The 18,933-nt window shown below is 37.6% G+C and overlaps 1 protein-coding gene and 1 non-coding gene across 5 annotated transcripts; both read left to right on the forward strand.

The window, feature by feature from the left end:
- Positions 1-7,864: 7,864 nt before the first annotated feature.
- Positions 7,865-7,972, forward strand: LOC125494543 (small nucleolar RNA R71). Its single transcript, XR_007270790.1, has one exon. It is a non-coding gene; the product is annotated as a small nucleolar RNA R71 (small nucleolar RNA).
- Positions 7,973-12,822: 4,850 nt separating this feature from the next.
- Positions 12,823-18,073, forward strand: LOC104905730 (sm-like protein LSM8). 4 transcript variants are annotated; one of them, XM_010694341.3, is made up of 6 exons: positions 12,823-13,068; positions 16,466-16,553; positions 16,797-16,837; positions 16,948-17,022; positions 17,434-17,486; positions 17,646-18,073. In XM_010694341.3, the coding sequence occupies exons 2-6, from the start codon at positions 16,517-16,519 to the stop codon at positions 17,734-17,736; spliced, it is 297 nt and encodes a 98-aa protein (XP_010692643.1). In that variant the 5' UTR covers positions 12,823-13,068; positions 16,466-16,516; the 3' UTR covers positions 17,737-18,073. The 4 variants fall into 4 exon arrangements, with proteins under 4 accessions (XP_010692643.1, XP_010692645.1, XP_010692642.1 ...); XM_010694343.3 differs by having other exon boundaries at positions 12,823-13,022; XM_010694340.3 differs by lacking the exon at positions 12,823-13,068 and adding an exon at positions 13,806-13,963.
- Positions 18,074-18,933: the final 860 nt, after the last annotated feature.

Consider the following 18,933-nt stretch of genomic DNA (forward strand, 5'->3'; position numbering starts at 1 on the left):
AAAGAATTAAGAAAGTTGCTAAACTTGATCAAAATAAAGTAGATAAACTTTCAGAAGCTTGGTCTACTGCTGTTATTTTGTATGTTGTTAGTCAGACTCCATCCATTGCGGCTCTTACTCGATTAATAGAACAACAATGGAATCATGTAGGCAAACCTCGAATTTACCTTCATGATAAGGGTTATTATATCATCAAGTTTGCTTCAGTTCATGATAGAAATGAGATCGTATATGCTGGGCCTCACATGATTAATATTAAGCCTATGGTAATTAAGGCTTGGACCCCTAATTTTGGTTTTCAAGTAGAAGTTTTAAGGGTAGTGCCTCTTTGGATTAGATTGTATAATCTCCCCCTTAAGTATTTGGGTCCTGACTCCCTGAGTAGAATTGGTAGTATGATTGGAGTTCCTCTCTTTGCTAATGAATGTACTACTCAGCAGCAAAGAATTACTTTCGCCAGGTTGTTGGTGGAAGTGGATGTTACTAAAGTGCTACCTAAGAGTGTGAGTATAGAAGATGGCTCAGGGAGAGTTATTGAACAAAAGGTTCATTTTGAATGGGCTCATTCTTACTACCTTAAGTGTGATACCATTGGGCATGATTGTTCCAAAAAGAAAATTGCACAAGGCCGGAAAAGAGGGGTCTAAGGCTACTTAGAAATTGGTCCCTAAAGTAACATAGATAAAGCCTACTACAACTGCAATTGCTATTGAAAATGCAAGTAGTCAGGATTTGACTAGGGAGGCAGCTATTATTGTTTCGAATTCACCTAGTGATAATGCAGTGATTTAGGACAAGACTAGGGAGGTAGCCGTTGGTGTTGTGGATCAAGATAAAACTCAGGATACTAGTGAGGTTACAAGGAGTGATGCTCCTCCTCTGGCTCCAGTTTGGAATATTTTCCCTAGAGGGCAGAAGGGAAAAGATGTTATGGGAGTTAAAGGACATGGTGTAGTTACTCACAATGTAGATAATGCTAGGAGTAGCTCATTCACTATTACTCCAGGTTAATGATAGTGTGCACTTGGAATGTGAGGGGGTTGAATAGCCCTCTCAAGTTAGGTGAAATAAAAAAGTTCATGGGAAAACATCATGTTTCTCTCATAGCTTTGCTTGTAACTCGTGTTAAAACTCATAATAAAGATAAAATTGTGAAGAAATTTGGTAATAGATGGAACTCGATGCACAATTATGAAGCTTCTAATAGAGGAAGAATTTGGATTGCTTGGAATTCTGCCATTATCTCTATTCAGATTTTGCTTAAAGCTTATCAGCTAGTGCATTGTTGTGTGGGTGATAAGCAGTCTGGTGATCAATGGTTGTTCATAGTGGTGTATGGCCTTCACACTATTGATGACAGAAGAAGTCTTTGGATGGATCTTAGTAATCTTGATAAAAGTATCAATGAACCCTGGTGTATTATGGGTGACTTTAATGTTGTTCTCTCATTTGGAGATAGGATTAATGGTGTTCCTGTCTCTACCTATGAAACTCAGGATTTCAGTCAAGTGCTCAATACCTCATATCTTAGTGAATTTAAGTCGTGTGGTCACTTTTTCTCTTGGTCCAATAAAGGCAATGGTGATGCTAGAATTAGTAGAAGAATTGATAGGTGCTTAGTTAATTCTTTATGGTTATCTAAGTATCCTCATTTGGTTGTGAATTACATGAATCCTAGACTTTCAGACCACTCTCCTTTGATGATTCATTGTGCTTATAGGACTCAAGGCAAAGGTAGACCCTTTAAATTCTTCAACCATGTGGCTGATTATACAGTTGGTAAGTGAGCAATGGTATCTTCATGACGGAGGGGGGAGTATGATGCAGATTGTTTGGTCTAAACTTAAAAATGCTAAGACTAAGCCTAAATTCTTGCACAAAGCTGAGTTTGCAAATATGAATGTTAGGCTTGATAATGCTAAGGCTGGTTTACAGAATGTTCAAACTTAATTGCAGAGTTCTCCTTCATGTTTTGAGCTCATTCAAGCTGAAAAAGATTGTACTCTTTTGCTTCATAAACTTTTGAATGTGAAAGAATCTGCTCTAAGGCAAAAATCTAGAATTATGTGGCTCAAGCATGGTGATTCTAACACTCAATTTTTCTTTCATGTTATGAAAGAAAGATTCCTGCACAATAGTATTGAAGTTATTTATAATGATGTTGGTGAAAAGCTTAGTTGCTGCTGATATTGAAGCCGAGGTGATTAATTTCTATCATAAGCTTCTTGGTACTGCTGTTGCCAGCCTCCCTACTGTGGACATTTCTCTTTTGAGGTCTGGTCCCTAAGTTCAACCTAGTGATGTTGCTTTGCTAACTCAGACTGTTACAGTGCAATAAATTGAAGCAGCTTTATGGGCAATTGATGATGATAATGCCACTTTTCAAATATAATCAACATCACTTTTCACTTAAGAAATCCAATCATAATCCATTTTATTTCACTTTATTCACAACTCTGTTTCACTTCTTTTTCATTTCATTTTTTCCTTTTTTTTCTCTTTTCGAACTTTCATTTCAATTTCCAAGCTCACTAAACATTTTTTTCCATCCATCTAAATGACAAATAGAACACTTCAATTCAATACAAACTGAATCAAAACTAATACTCGCTCCCCCAAGCTAGGCTTGGGACAAGAATCAAATAACGCCAAGGATTTGTAATGTAGGTAGCAATGATGGGTTTTAAAATATACCACAAGTACACGGTGTCTCTTTAGCAGAAACTGACAAATACGGGTCGATCCACAGGGAGAGGAGTTCTACAGATTTATGGTCAATTATTTAACTACTTCAAGAAAGAAAATCGCTTGAAGAATTAATAACTAAATTAGAGTAAACTAGAACACAAAATGATATAAGTTTATAAATAATTAAAAATCTAGGGCAATTGATCGGTCCACCATGCTTATACCAATATAATCACTACAATATAGTTAAACAATACTTGGATTGACGTTCGAATAAATAAATTATTTCGTTAATCCTTGGTCAGGCATTAACAACTCTTAGATTAACATATGTCAGTACGGTCGCTCAATATAATCAAACCTACCTATTGTAACAAGCCTCTAATGAATACGATCTTACGATTCTAATTCTTATTAGCTAAACATAACTCATGATATTGCGCAATTACATGAATTAAACAAGCATAACAAATCAACAAGAATTATTCTGATTCAATCCAAATATCGAAGAACATCAAACCACAATAAAAAAGGTATAAACATGGCTTCCCTCTCTAAGCCCTAGAAATATATACTACTCACTCATGATTATAATGAACTCAATAAACATAATAAAAGTAAAAGAATTCATTAGATTAAAGAAAGTAAAGAGGAATACCGAATGATTGAAGAACAATGAAAAGGAAATCAACGATCTTCAAATGTAAAAGTTCATACAAAACAAGAGAGAGAAAAACTAAGTGTTTAGCCCTAAAATCATAGAAAATAAGATAGTCTAATCGAAAATACTAAAAACTTATTTATACTTTTTATAAAACCGGCTAAAAAAGGAAAAAATAACCGTCCTGGAAAATGGCCCGGTCGGGCGACGGTGATTCAACTTCTATGACAAAAAGGAAAATCCGCCCGGTCGGGCGCGCAAGCGATTTTGGCTCCTTTCTCACCCGGTTGACCGGGCTAACATGCCTTGCATCCTGGTGAAAAATTCATTTCGCCTGGTCGACCGGGCGAGAAAACTGCGATTTTGCGTCAACTTGTGAAGGCTGTATTCGTCAAACCAAAAGTCGGATGGGGGCGTGTGACATATCATTGGAAAGCCCTTGAAGTATACTTTCCAACCCAACTAGAATTTCTTGATTATCAATTTTCTATCAAACGTTATGGTTAAAATAGTGAATTGGTGTCAGTTTTGACACTTTTTTCACTAACTCTTTGCTTTATTCTAACTCGAAATTGTCCTAAACGGATGCATTATTGTGATCCTTGTGCATAATATCTTCATCTTCAATAATTAATAGGCTTGATCTTAGGTAATCATAATCAATTTGCATCAAAGTAACATGAAAATCATCAAAACACGCAAACGAGGAGTAGTAGAGCACAACTTATGTAATTCATGTCATTATGCACCTAAATACTCTAAAAGGAGTTTTAAATGCAATCAAAATGCATCTGAAAACTATATACAAATGTGAGATATCAAACTCCCCCAAGTTAAACCTTTGCTTGTCCTCAAGCAAACAAGACATGAACATGGAAACAATTGCCTCACCCCTCGGATAGGAAAATCACAGTTCAAAATATTTTCATGATTAAGAACCATTCAAGCAGGCAAAATTCAAGTTCAGCTGTTCAGATTAATCTAACTACCAATCGCCCAAGCAAGCAATCAAATGCAGTTGCCTTATATGACATGCAAATCTCGAAAAGCCACTCACTAGGGTGTCACTCCTCTCAACATTTTTGTGGCAGGCAATAAATGTGCCCGAACACTCACCTTCCCAACCATAATAACCCTTCCCACTCACACTCTCATGTGTTTAGAAAGGTTATAATGCCACTCATCCTAATCATGTCGACTCAAGTAGCGAACGTTTTCTTTAACCTTGATAAACTGACTCCACATCAATCCAATAAAATGTAACACATCTCAAAGGGACTTTTTCAGGGTTGTAATGGGGCTTAGGAAGGGTAGGGAATATGTATAGGAAATGTGATGGAAAAACCAAGAGTGGGGGAGCAAAAGTCACTAGAAGCATCACCTAAAACACAGCCAATAATAATGTCCAAACTCTATGAATCAACAAAATTTCAATAAACCCATCCTTGAAGCAATGTAATGAATTTTTCTTTGCAAGCAATTATGGAGGAAAGAATTTTTAACCCTTTGTTTATTTTTTCAATCTTTTTTTCTTTGCATCTTTTCGATCCAACAATCACATTTATTTTACTTTGCTTATTCTTTTCTTTTTCTCGAACTTTGAACCTTACAAAATACAATCAACTCCATCCAAAGTAACTCATAACAACCATTTCAGATACTAACTTAGACAAATGCTCCCCCAAACTAGGCTTGGGATTAATATCAAAATAAGGGCCATGGGCATGTAATAATATTTAGTAACATGAAATAGTCATTAGGCTTAGCGGGGCTAAGGATGATAATAGTATATAAAAAAAAATCACTCTGAGGTTCGAGAATCAGACAAGAACGCCTCTATCATAGCAATTGCCACAAGTCATCAGATATCAATAAGTACGTTATCAAAGTCAAGATCAGTCAGCTAATGAGGAACTAACACACAAGAACATAATGGATATAGAAATAAATCCATGGGCAAGAATGAATCCTCACCGTCTAACCAGTTCAAGTATGCAGTCAAGATAAGCCCGTTATCGTCAAAACTGACTTAAAGTCAAGGCATTTAGAGTTCACATTCCAGCGTCACAATTTCAAGTGCCCGGCTATCCATATAAAGAGCCCAAATATACTTTCAAAGAACATCATGGGGCACAAGGAAGCAATCACACCAATCCAGTCAAATCGTATTTTTTTATTTTTTCAGCAATATTTTTTTTTTGAAAGCAAATAAATCTAGCCTAAGAAAGCAAAAAAAAATCTACACTAAAAGGCGGTAAAAGAGAGAGAAAATACATACAAAAATCATCCCCAAGCTGAATGTGGCAACGTCCTCAGTGCCGCAAGATGAACTATAGGACGATGCTCAGAGAAAAAATTAACGTTAGTACGCTCCCGCTCTCTCACTCTCTAAAAGGGAAAAAAGAAAAAAATAAAAAAAAGAGATAAGAAAAAAAACTATGGGTTGCCTCCCGCTTAACGCTGGTTTATAAAGGTCCCGCACGACCATATTACCTCCTCAATCTCAAATCGGAGGGGCTTGGCAATGGGCCCCCCCCCCCCATCAAACATTTTTCGCCTTATAAGACTGCAACTCTGGCTTGCAGTCAGGCATGTTACCTCAGGTGCATAAGTAGAATGCACATTTTTCATAACCACTGATCTTTTTCCCTTTTCAACCTGAGGTCCGTCCAAATCGATAATGCAGGCATCAACTTCAGCATCGATGCATGGGCAAACATCCATAGTAAGTGCAACCTCTAGAGATTCAGCAGAAAGCATGTGGGGTTTTGCAGATAGAACAGTCTCCTCAAGAATATCCATCCTGCAACAAGTTTGCTCAAGCATAGGAGACTTAACAATATTGGTTAGTTTAAAAGTGACATTATCATCACCAACGCTCAAAGTTAAAGACCCGACTTGACATCTATAACAGCACCAGCAGTACACAAAAACAGCCTACCAAGAATAATAGGAATTTGGGCATCTTCCTCCATATCAAGCACAACAAAATCAACAGGAATATAAAACTTTCCCACCCTAACAAGAACGTCTTCTAAAACACCTAGAGGGTATTTTATAGAACGATCGGCCATTTGCAAAATAATTTGAGTGCACTTAAGTGCTCCCATATTCAGTTTTTTGCAAACAGACAAAGGCATGACAGACACAGATGCACCTAAATCACACAATGCCTTATCTATAAATAATGCACCTACATGGCAAGGGATGGAAAAACTACCAGGATCCTTCAACTTAGGTGGGGTTCTATTTTTAAAAAGCACTACACTCTTCAGTTAGAGCGACTCGATCTACCCCACCAAAGTCTTTCTTTTTAGTAATCATGTCTTTCAAAAACTTAGCATAAAAGGCACTTGAGAAATAAGTTCAGTAAAAGGAATTGTTACCTCAAGGTTCTTGACCATAGTCAAGAACTTACCAAGTTGTTGATCGACCTTCGACTTCTGCATCCTATGGGGAAAAGGTAGCCTTGGTGAAATAGGTGTTTCAGAAACCTTTTCCTTTCGCTTTCTTGTCTGATCTTCCTTAGCTAGTTCGACCTCAGACATCGAACTCTTCTCCGCTTCTTCCTCTACCACCTCTTTCTCCTTGCTAGAGCAGCATCATCAATGGGCATGGGAGGAGCATCATAAATAGTGCCGCTACAAAGTGTAACGGTATTGACAGTCTCCTTGGGGATGGGTTACCCCAGCAGATGACCTGGTTGCCTCTGTGCATTATTTTCAGCCACCTGAGCAAGTTGAGTCTCCAAGTGTTTGGTAGTGTTCTTCAACTCCTTGATGCTCTCTTCATGACTCTTTTGCACATAAACCATCATCTTCATCAGATCAGACATCGTAGGCTCTTGAGAGCTGGCATTCTGAGAAGCTTGTTGCTGATAACCTTGGTGTGAAGGCCTATTGAAACTAGGAGGGGAATCTGAGGAGCCCCTTGATAATATTGTTATCTAGCAGCATGTGGTGGTGGGTTTTATGAGGTGGTTGGTAGGATGTTTGTGGCATAGGTTGAGGGTTCTGAACATTATTGTTTTTGTAGGAAAAATTAGGATGATCTCTCCAACCTGGGTTGTATGTGTTAGAGTATGGGTTGTGTGGAGGTCTCTCCTGAAAAACATTTGCATGCTCCATCTGATTCGGATAACGGTTGTAGCAACAATCATGACCAAAGTGGCCTTGTACACCACACACTTCACAAAAGGAAGAAGTAATAGGAGTCATGGAAGACATCGCATTAATACTCACAGGAGGAGTACTAGACTGCAAAGATTTCAGTGAGTCCATCTTCATGCTCAACTAGGATACTTGTGAAGACAACAAGGCATATGCATCAGCATCCAACTTTTTCTTTGTAATAGTCCTGGAAGAACTATGATCATTCGCTGCTAAGTTGGCCAGAAAATTATACCCTTCATCCACCTCCTTATCTAAGAAGACTCCCCCTACAGATGAATCAGATGTACTCTTAATATGGGGTTGTAGACCATTGTAGAATGCTTGGGTGATGAAACACTTGTCCAGATTGTGATGTGGGCATTCTCTCTACAGATCCTTGAACCTATTACATACTTCCTTCAGTGTTTCATCGGGTTCTTGTTGAAAAGGTAGCAAGCTTATGTCTTATTTCTGCAGTCTTGGTAGGAGGGTAGTACTCTTTCAGGAATGCGTCAGATATAGCACTCCACTCAGTTTCATTAACATTATTCAGCCATTTTTGTGCCTTATCCTTTATTGAGAATTCAAAGACCATGACCTTCAACTGATCAGAAGTGACCCCTTGGTGCTTAACGGTACGACAGAGTTGTTGAAACCGTTGTAAATGATTTGCAGGGTCTTCAGATGGATGCCCGCCAAATTGGTTTTGTTGGATCATATTAATGAGAGCAAGCTTGATTTCGAAGTTGGCTGCCTATATATTAGGCATAGTAGGGCCTGTCGAAACATTGCCAGGATTAGGTACCCCATAAGACTTCAATGACTTATGAGGGATGACTGATTCTGTTGGTTCTTCCATGATTTTTCCCTGATTAGCAGACTGCTTTTTCTTCTTTTGTGTCTTCTTGAGTTGCTGGAGGGTTTTCTCAAGATCGGGATCAATTGGAACTAGAGTACCTGTTCTTTTAGACCTGGACATAAAAGAAACAAAGAAAAATATGCAGCGAGATAGCCTCGGTTGGAACTTGAAGTTCCAATGAGACAGTAGAAATAGTTCAAATAATTAATTAGAAAGCTATAGAAACTAGCGGACTCCCCGACAACGGCGCCAAAAACTTGATGGGTTTTAAAATATACCGCAAGTACACAGTGTCTGTTTAGCAGAAACTGACAAATACGGGTCGATCCATAGGGAGAGGAGTTCTACAGATTTATGGTCAATTATTTAACTACTTCAAGAAAGAAAATCGCTTGAAGAGTTAATAACTAAACTAGAGTAAACTAGAACACAAAATGATATAAGTTTATAAATAATTAAAAACCTAGGGCAATTGATCAGTCCACCATGCTTATACCAATCTAATGACTACAATATAGTTCAACAATACTTGGATTGAGGTTTGAATAAATAAAGTATTTCGTTAATCTTTGGTCAGGCATTAACAACTCTTAGATTAACATATGTCAGTACGGTCGCTTAACATAATCAAACCTACCTATTGTAACAAGCCTCTAATGAATACGATCTTTCGATTCTAATTCTTATTAGCTAAACATAACTCATGATATTGCGAAATTACATGAATTAAACAAGCATAACAAATCAACAGGAGTTATTCTAATTCAATCCAAATATCGAAGAACATCAAACCACAATAAAAAAAAGGTATAAACATGGCTTCCCTCTCTAAGCCCTAAAAATATACTACTCACTCATGATAATAATAAACTCAATAAACATAATCAATGTAAAAGAATTCATTAGATTAAAGAAAGTAAAGAGGAATACCGAATGATTGAAGAACAATGAAAAGGAACTCAACGATCTCTATAATCTTCAAATGTAAAAGTTCATATAAAACTAGAGAGAGAAAAACTAAGTGTTTAGCCCTAAAAATGTAGAAAATAAGATAGTCTAATCGAAAATACTAAAAACCTATTTATACTTTTTATAAAACCGGCTAAAAAGGCAAAAATAACCGTCCCGGAAAACGGCCCGGTCGGGCGACGGTGATTCAACTTCTACGACAAAAAAGGAAAATTCGCCCGGTCGGACGCACAAGTAATTTTGGCTCCTTTCTCGCCCGGTTGACCGGGCTAACATGCCTTCCATCATGGTGAAAAATTCATTTCGCCCGGTCGGGGGAAACCGCCCCGTCGACCGGGCGAGAAAACTGTGATTTTGCGTCAACTTGTGAAGGTTGTATCTGTCAAACCAAAAGTCGGATGGGGGCTTGTGACATATCATTGGAAAGCCCTTGAAGTATAGTTTCCAAACCAACTAGAATTTCTTGATTATCAATTTTCTATCAAAAGTTATGGTCAAAATAGTGAACAGGTGTCAGTTTTGACACTTCTTTCACTAATTATTTGCTTCATTCTAACTCGAAATTGTCCTAAACGGATTCATTGTGATCCTTGTGCAAGAGATCTTCATCTTCAATGATTAATAGGCTTGATATTAGGTAATCATAATCAATTTGCATCAAAGTAACCTGAAAATTATCAAAACACGCAAACGGTGAGTAATAGAGCACAACGTACGTAATTCATGTCATTATGCACCTAAATGCTCTAAAAGGAGTTCTAAATGCAATCAAAATGTATCTAAAAACTATATACAAATGTGACGTATCAAGCAATCAAACATGGTCAGAAAAGGCTCAACGGGGCTAGAAGAAGGATAATATGAAAACAAGAATAACTCTAAAGCTAAGATTATGAAATAAAACGCCTCAATCATATCAAAATGTATGCACTATCAAATATCAAAGAGTACCAAGACAAAGTCAAGATCAATGCAACACCAAGGAACTAATCACACATGAAAAAATAGAAAATAGTACTGACAAAGATACGTCAGTTCTATTAGGCACAGAAGCTCACTTTTGTTAGGTGTCTTCATAGTAACGTTAAATCGAGCCAGAGAGAGATCAATCAATCTTACCACAAACAACCAGTTGTGAAACAATTGTGCTACAAAGTATCATGAACAAAATGAGTGACGCTTATGAACTGTAGTAAAATATCAACAAAGTTCTCAAAAATTACTAGCAATAGTCCTATATATATATAGATGCAACTACAATGAGATGAAATCTAATATGATTGAAATATGCTAATACAACTAAGAAAGCATTATAACTTTTTGGTTACACGTAAACTCCCACTCCTAATAAGCGGCACAAACCGTGCAACATCCTATGAAGATAATAAAATCTAAACTAGAAAGCAAATAAAGGATAGAATATCCCTCCCCCAAGCTAGAATTTGTAGTGTCCTCACTGCAACAAACTAGTTTAGAGAAGGAACAAAATCAAACCCCAGCCAAAGTCTTCCACCAAGAGCCAGAACACATCAGGAAAACCATACACAAAGTCCAACAATCCAAAAATTTAATCAATGTGTTCAAAAGATTCTTAGAAGAGGGCATCAAAATAGAAATTCAAGCAAAAAATTCAAAGTCATATCAAGAACATTAACAATACATTTATAAAAGCTTACTACCCAATTGAAGTATCACATAAGTTAAAAAATCACATTGCATAAATTCTTGAAGACTAACTTAACCATTTTTGTTGCCACTTGCAGAAATCCTACAACAATCATCAATTTAAGAGAGAAAAAAATAAAAATTAGATGATCATGGGAAAAAGAAAAACAATCGGACTGATATAAATGAGAGGAAAAGAAAGAGAAGAAATAGAATAAAGAGAAGAAATAAAAGAAAAAGGGAGAAAAAAAAAAGGAAGAATTAAGAAGAAATAAAATATCAGAGGGGAAAAAGGTTTGTGGCTTGGCCAAAGAAGATGGAAGCTGGACACGATGGTCAATGGCGAGTGGACGGTGGTGGCGCCCCGGTTTTTGGTGGTTGTCTGTGAATTTTGATGGAGTGAAGCAGAGTGTGAGTTAGAACGATAGAAAGAATCAGGGGAAAAGGGGGTTCCGGTTTTGGTGGTGGCAGTGAAGACGCGAAGAAGGTATAGAGATAGGGATGCTGGTTGTGCGGCGGGATTCCGATGAGAGTGGGAGCGTGGAGGTTTTGACGTGGCTGGTACGAGAATGGTTGAAGATGGAGAAGCGCGGTATGGTACTGGGCGGCGAGCAGGATGGTTGAAGATGGGGTGGATGCTTTGGCCGGTCTATGGTGGTGGTGTAGTGGGTGAGAGGGAGAGGGTCTGCTCCTCCGTGAGAGAATCGTGTGGTAACCAGCAAACACTGACCAACCAGCGGGCTAGGCAGCGAGCTACAGTTTATGCAGCGTATGAGACCCATTGGACAATGGATGGGCAGTGTACTCTCGACAAGTTTATGATTACCCCTAATTTGTTCAAACGCGCAACTTCGACCTGTACGCTTTTAGACCACGAAGACACAACTCACAAATTTTGTTAGCTCGTTAGTAGACAAAATAAATTTAAAAAAACGAATTCAAGTAAATCCAAAGACAAAGAATAAATTACGAAAATCAACTAACTAAAATAAGAAAAAGAGAATTCACAGAAATAAGAAATGAAAATAACATAACTAACCTAAAAATACTGAAGTCAAGTTGAATTTTTTTTGGCTCCAAAGCCATTAGATCCTGGCGCTTTGTGGGGGTTCATATCAAAGAACACGATTTTTATGTCATCATCAGAAAATGATGCTAATAGACTAGTAAAGTCGGACTCGGTGACAAAAGGCTTGACAAATTTGAGGTTAATTATCCGAGCATTAGTAGTAGCTGAAGTGAATCTTTCTTCGAAATAATTAGTAAGAAGAGAGTTAATGTCGTTTGGCGAATCAATCTGTTGATTAAGATCATCTTTTAGGCAAAATATGGTGGTCTTAACAGTTCTTTTTTTTATCTTGTTATGGAAGAATAGTGAATTGCGATCTCCTTAAGTTAGCCCATTGTTTGCGACTACATTTACCCCAATTAGACTGACCAAAAAGAAGTAGTTTCTCTCCTTGTCGTACGAGACAATTAACACATTGTACTAAGAAAAGGTTGACCCCATAGCCTTTGTTCTAGAGCAGCAATTTTCTCACAGTTTTAAGTCAGCTTATTGTTTGTGTGACCAAAATAAGGATGGCAATATCCAGTGGATATCCAGTAACCCGCTCCACCCTGTTTAAATAAAAGGGTGAAAACCCAAAATAAACAGATGAAGAGCGGGTGACGGGTGAACCAAATGATGATCGGGTAGGATGCGGGTGACAATTTCTCACCCGCCACCCGATTAATCACCTGACCCATTATCCATCTGTTTACTTTTTTTTATTATAATAAATTTTAAATTAAAATACTAAATATATTAAAAAAACCCTAAACCTAAACCTCTCTTTCTCTAATTCTTTCCCACAATTTTCAGGCTTCCAAGCCTCCCAAGTCCGAACAACCCAAACACGAGCAGACTCGCCGGATTTAATCGCCGGATTCACTCGCCGTATTCCGTTCGTGGCTATTTTGCACTCGCCGGATTCCGTTCGTGACTATTCTGTACTCGCCGGATTCCGTTCGTGGCTTTTCATTCGTGGTTAGTATTCCTCAGTCCGTTCGTGGATTCAGTTGCCGAATTTGTGGTTAGTATTCCTCATTTCGTTCACTGCAAGATATATGTTTGTAATTCGTGGTTAGTATTCATTGCTAATTCGTGGTTAGTATTCATTTCATTATTTTTTTAACCTAAATTCTACCCTAAAGATGTGTCTTTTAACTCGAAAAAAAGTACTTCATCCGTTTCTACATAAGTGCAACATTTGTATAGTATTTACTATTCACAGTTTAAATTTTAATTAGCTTTGGTTATTTACATTTCAGAAAAAACATAGTCATGTGGGATCTTGTTAGATTCGTTTGAATGTGAATTTTTTTAATATCAACTTTTTATAATTTTTAGTTGTTGATAATTGAAGATATTAATAGTTAAAATACTGCATTGACAAACGTGAAAACAAGAAGTACTTTTTTTCGAGTGGAAAAAATCCTAAAGGGGATATCCCATGTTTGTTTGAGGGGATATCTAAATTCCCATGTGAAGGGGAATGGGATTAAAACCCCTCTTATCCCACCAAAATAAGACATGGGGGGCAGGTATTAGGGAGGGGGATTATTTTTGGTTATGTTAAAAGACAAATTTACCCTTCATTAAAATATACTTCACAATATTGCTTGCTCTTCTTTTGCTATCCTTCATTAAAATGGGTAAATTTGTAATTTAGCAATATATTCCCTATTTAATCCCACTAACATACCAAACAAGGGATTGAGATATATTTAATAAATTCCCACCTTCTAACTCCCATTCCCAATCCCATCCTCTAATCCCCAAACTCCCAATCTCTCGTACCAAACGCCCCGATAGGGTATATAGTTGTACAACACCCTGCCCAAGTCCCAACCCTACACTTTAGAAACCTCTCAACTTCCCTTACTCATGGAATTCTGAGGCTCAAGAACTGCTGAAGCTCGTCCCGGGTATTTTTTCCCTTAGATGAAACTAATTGTTTAGACGATCTTTTGTTGCGATTTTTCATGTGAAATTTCATTTCTTGCGACTTTAAGATCTACTTCATGTGATATTCATGCGATTGATTTTATGCTGTTGTTAGTGTTTGTTTCATGTATTCAACTTATTTTTTGTTTATGTCATGTATGTTTTTTCACGTTTTTAGGGATAATCTACATGTTATAAACTTATGGTTCGAATTTTTGGTATAACTTCTTAATTCATGTTTGTTTTATATAATTAAATGACAAAAAAAATTTATGTTACAATTTGTAGATGCACATATATTCATGCGATTGTTCATTTCATCTTGTTTGTTTCATCAAAACAATTTTTGAAGTGTTGTGACTGGAAATCTGAAATGAATTGCCTGTTATCCTTTGGGCCCAGGGCGGCCACCCCTCCTGCCGTGGCTCAGGGACGGGCCTGAGCAAATGCAAATCTTGTGTACCTTATTAACATCTTTCCTAATTGTAAAATAACGACTACCAAGTACCAACTATGCTAAGAGCATGAGAAAGATATTGAGTCCCTCCTTTGCCATAACACAAAATTCATGCATATCCAGTTAAAAGACTGTTAGTACTTAGAAATCTTTCCAAGCGAGAAGATTGTGGCATCGCATCAAAATCGTAATGGCAGACATTATAACTAGTGAAGCTTTCTGTATATTCTGGAAACACAAGACCCAAATCAGTTCATCTGAACGTTTTCCATCAATCTCTTTTTACTACTTATGTGTGAAGAATAGGCTTACAAAATGGGATTAGCGTAGAGGGTTGGTGGCGGAACAAATAATTGATAGAAAAGGCGAGTCATAAATGAAGGGGAGGCTTGAGGCCGTATCACTTCATGATATATTGGCTGTTGGGCTTGCTTCTATATGACCTGAAGACTCACAAGACAACTCTAATGACGTACAAGCTTCATGATTGACAAATTGCCTTCCATAAACTTCCATGGTTTTGCCTAGTGAAGTTCCTGGCAGCTTCTGTGTTCATTCTTTCTTCTGCTCATCAATTCTACTCCGAGCTAGTTGATACCATTGTTCTAAAGGAAGGAACTTCCAGGGAATAGACAAAATAGGAACTGGATATTCTATCCAAAAGAGGATGTAAGAAGACCCTTTCATTTCAGAGGAATTTTCCCTCTACATATGTTTTATTTTTCATTGTGCTAACTGGTTGGTATCAGCTGATTGTTTAGGTTTCTTTTATGCAAATATTGATGATTCTCATCTGTAGTGGGTATTTCCTCAGGGTTCTTTTTTACGTAACTTTTGGCTGTTATGGGTTCTGAATACTTTTCATGGGAAAATCCTTCGAAGCAGTCTCAGTACATTACGCGGCGAACAAAGTTTTGTTGTGATTTCCTACTAAGTGCTTGGTGAACGTTGCTGTTTTGACGGAGTTTCAGAGATAACTTAAGCTGGAATAACTAATGATCTCTAGATGCTATTCAGTTAAACATTGTAGTTTTAAGGACCCATTAAACTTGTATAGTTTGTAGGAGTTTTGTTCATTGACATGCTTTCTCTTCTTCTTTTGATGACCCATTTCTCTTTGTGTCCTTGTTTTCAAGGCTTCAGAGATAGCACCATACTAGCAGGCAGCTACAAAAAGGAGGCCTGCCTGTCCTTTGAGTTTTAATTTACAACACACTATTCGCGACCATTGTAGGATCTTGGAAATTGTGATTTTTCTAAAGATTTTGGAATTGTCAGCGTCAATAAATGGAGCTCACTATTGTAGCCTGTAGGGATCGGCACAAATATAGCATTAGTCTTTTGTTCAAAGTTCTTTATGGCTAACATTATTCAACTTCTTTTTTATCACTCTTATTAAACATTACTCTCTTTTCAATTATTGCTTAAATCTTTGTTAAGACATTCTTGATTTGCTAATGTTAGTAGGAGATATGGTTCTTGATGCTAGCGCAAACTTTGTTCATTGTCTTCAAGACTTGTTTGTCTTCCGCCTTCCAGAAACTTATAGGAGAAAAAAAACAAAAAGGATAGCGGGATTTCATGAGTTGAGGATGAGCAGTTGGTAGTAGTTGATCTTGTTTTCCACTGTGACTCTTCCGTGGTACCTTGTATTTGTAGACTAATTGGTTATTTTTCCATGTCTACTTGCACTTCTATCCTCCCTCCATCCCTCAATGGATTGTCCATCTGATTTTTCATGGTCTCCAAGATACACCTTTGACCATTAGTATTTTTATTTATGTATTGATAAAAATCATAAAAGTTCATGATATTTTAAGAGTACACATTGAGACGAATTTGAAAAGATCCTATGCGGTTTTTTTCCGTACATACTGCCTACTGGTGAGAGTTTATGGTCAACTTGTGAAGTTTTAACTGTGGCAAATTGGCTATCTTTGGGGGACAGAGGAATCTATGATTATATTTCCATGTCTTTATTCTCCTCTATATGGCTTTTGCTAATCCTTTTTTACCTGTGATGCAGTGCTACTCTTGAGAGAATTTGAGCTGATTGTTGGCCTTGGGAGTTTGCAGGATGGCTACTGGACCTGGACTTGAGCCTCTTGTAGATCGTAGGTGAACTGAATCATTGTGCTTGTTTTATTTAGCTGCCAAGTGTTTCCATTGACAGACTTGAGTGTAATGGATGTGTCTTTGAGTGACAGTAGGGCTACTTATTACATCACCATGTGAAAGAGTGAAAGCTGGCTAAGTTAATGACCTTTTTATGACTAATGTTAGGCTAAGGTGTAATGGTTTAGTATGATCAATGTTAAATGTTAACAGCTAATCTTTCTCATCCCCCTCGCCTGCAGAAATGATTTCAGTTATTACCAATGATGGACGCAACATAGTGGTGAGTTTAATTCCTATGACACCTGAATCAGTAGCTGAATTTGATTTGAGTTGGTTTAAAACTGTGCTATGAACATCTATGTCTAATTATTGTGGTTCATAATGATGCAGGGAATCCTAAAAGGTTTTGACCAGGCAACAAATATAATTCTTGATGAATCACATGAGAGGGTTTTTTCTACCAAGGTTTGATTAATTTTCTTAGCAGTCTCTTTTAAAATTTCTTTAGTCGTGGAAAAAGTTCTCTTTTACCCTATACTAATACTTTCCCAACTGTTTAGCTTCATGCTTCATATGATTCTGTACTGTACTCACTATGTGCAACTATGTATTATTATATGAAAACCATTTATTTGGCATTTTGAGCAATACTGTATTGTCACTCATATTACTCCATCCAGAAAAATTAGGCAGGGTTTGGCTTCAAACAAGATGCTTGCCTGCTTGGATTGATTTTCTTCCCCTGCCTTCCATGTTCAGGAATGATATTGAAGTTTGATGTCATTGAAGTCTCTAATAACTGTCAATTTACGCTGATCGATGGCACTACTTTAAAGTTTATTTTCATATAATCATGTGTCATTTGCTGGATTGCAGGAAGGAGTCCAACAAATTGTATTGGGTTTGTACATCATCAGGGGTGACAATATGTATGACATCTTTTCTTAGGGTCTCGTTTAATCACTTAGCAGTTAGCTTCCCTGATCCCTCTCACCCCTGACATTTTCCTTGGTGAAAATTAGTATTTCACCTGGTACTTCTTTTTGAACATCATAATTTAGTCTTGATGTTCGCACTTGCATTGACAGAGGCGTTATCGGTGAGCTGGATGAAGACTTGGATGCTCATATTGAGCTACCGCAGCTAAGGGGCCATCCTCTGAAGCCTGTCATTCACTGATCAGCAGTGTGTTTTTCTCTAGGCTGCATAGCTGAAATCAATGGGTTTATAGTGCTCCAGGGAGACTTTATGTTAAGGGCGTGTTTCTGAAGTTATGGATTGGTATAGCATATAAGCTCAATCAAAAAAGGGGCATTTTGGATAACTAAACTTTTGATTTGAATCAAGGATTATTTTCTCATTTCTCATTGAATTTTTCGTTTAGTACAAGTCCAACATTTGTGCGCAGAAGATTGATGGCGTTACCATCTACATAACTAAGATGTATGGAGTTTCATGTAATGAATACTGAACATAGCTGATTGAGCATCAAGTATGAGCTTGCTTTTGTTTTCCAGTCTGAATTGCTCTTGTACTTCTGTTGTTTTTGTATTTCACTGATGATCTTAGTGTACAAGGAATTAAACACAGCCAATATTTGACATCTAGTATCTGGTTAATCTTAGCAAGGCTTGTTAGAGAATTGGGGATCTGATCTCCAATTTTGGAACTGGCCGCAATAAGGTGTTGCATCTTGATGAACATCGAGTATCATGGGTCTACTTTCGTTACGAGGGGATTTTTAAGTTCTGTAAGGAGTGTGGATGTGTCGGGCACAATACGGGAAGATGTAATCTTTCCGCTTATGAAGCTACACGGTTAATTCAAAGGCGTGTGAGGAGTTTTGAGGGTAATGGCATGACAGTCCTGCAAACCCATTTTGGAATACTTTTGTACACAAACATGATTAGGGGGTTAAGTGACCGTTTCATTCATCGTAATCCCAGACTTAACTAACCCATATACCCCCTCATATGGCCGGACCCCAATTTGATCCCTATTTATACCCACATCTTTACTTACATGATCATGGGGATACTGATAGTTCACAAGAAGACTACTATGATGCAACACCAAATTTCCGACCTCCTTTAATGGGTCAAAACTACCAGTATTACTCAGACGATAACTCACAAAACCATACCAACCCCCACCCGACTTTTCGAATGCCTCGGTCCCACTCCGCACTCCAACTAGATGGGAAGAGAACATTACGCCATCTCCTGGGCGTAGGTTTGGTCTTAGTCCAGATCCTGGTGCTTCCATTAATGGAAACCTATGCCAATTCACCCTCCTTTATCAGAACCACCCCTCCCTGACCTAAATATCCCAACAGATCCCCACATGAGCAACAAACCATATACCCAAGAGCCTATC

The sequence above is a fragment of the Beta vulgaris genome, chromosome 1 (genome assembly GCF_026745355.1).
Source record: "Beta vulgaris subsp. vulgaris cultivar EL10 chromosome 1, EL10.2, whole genome shotgun sequence".
In the NCBI taxonomy this organism is placed as follows: domain Eukaryota; kingdom Viridiplantae; phylum Streptophyta; class Magnoliopsida; order Caryophyllales; family Amaranthaceae; genus Beta; species Beta vulgaris.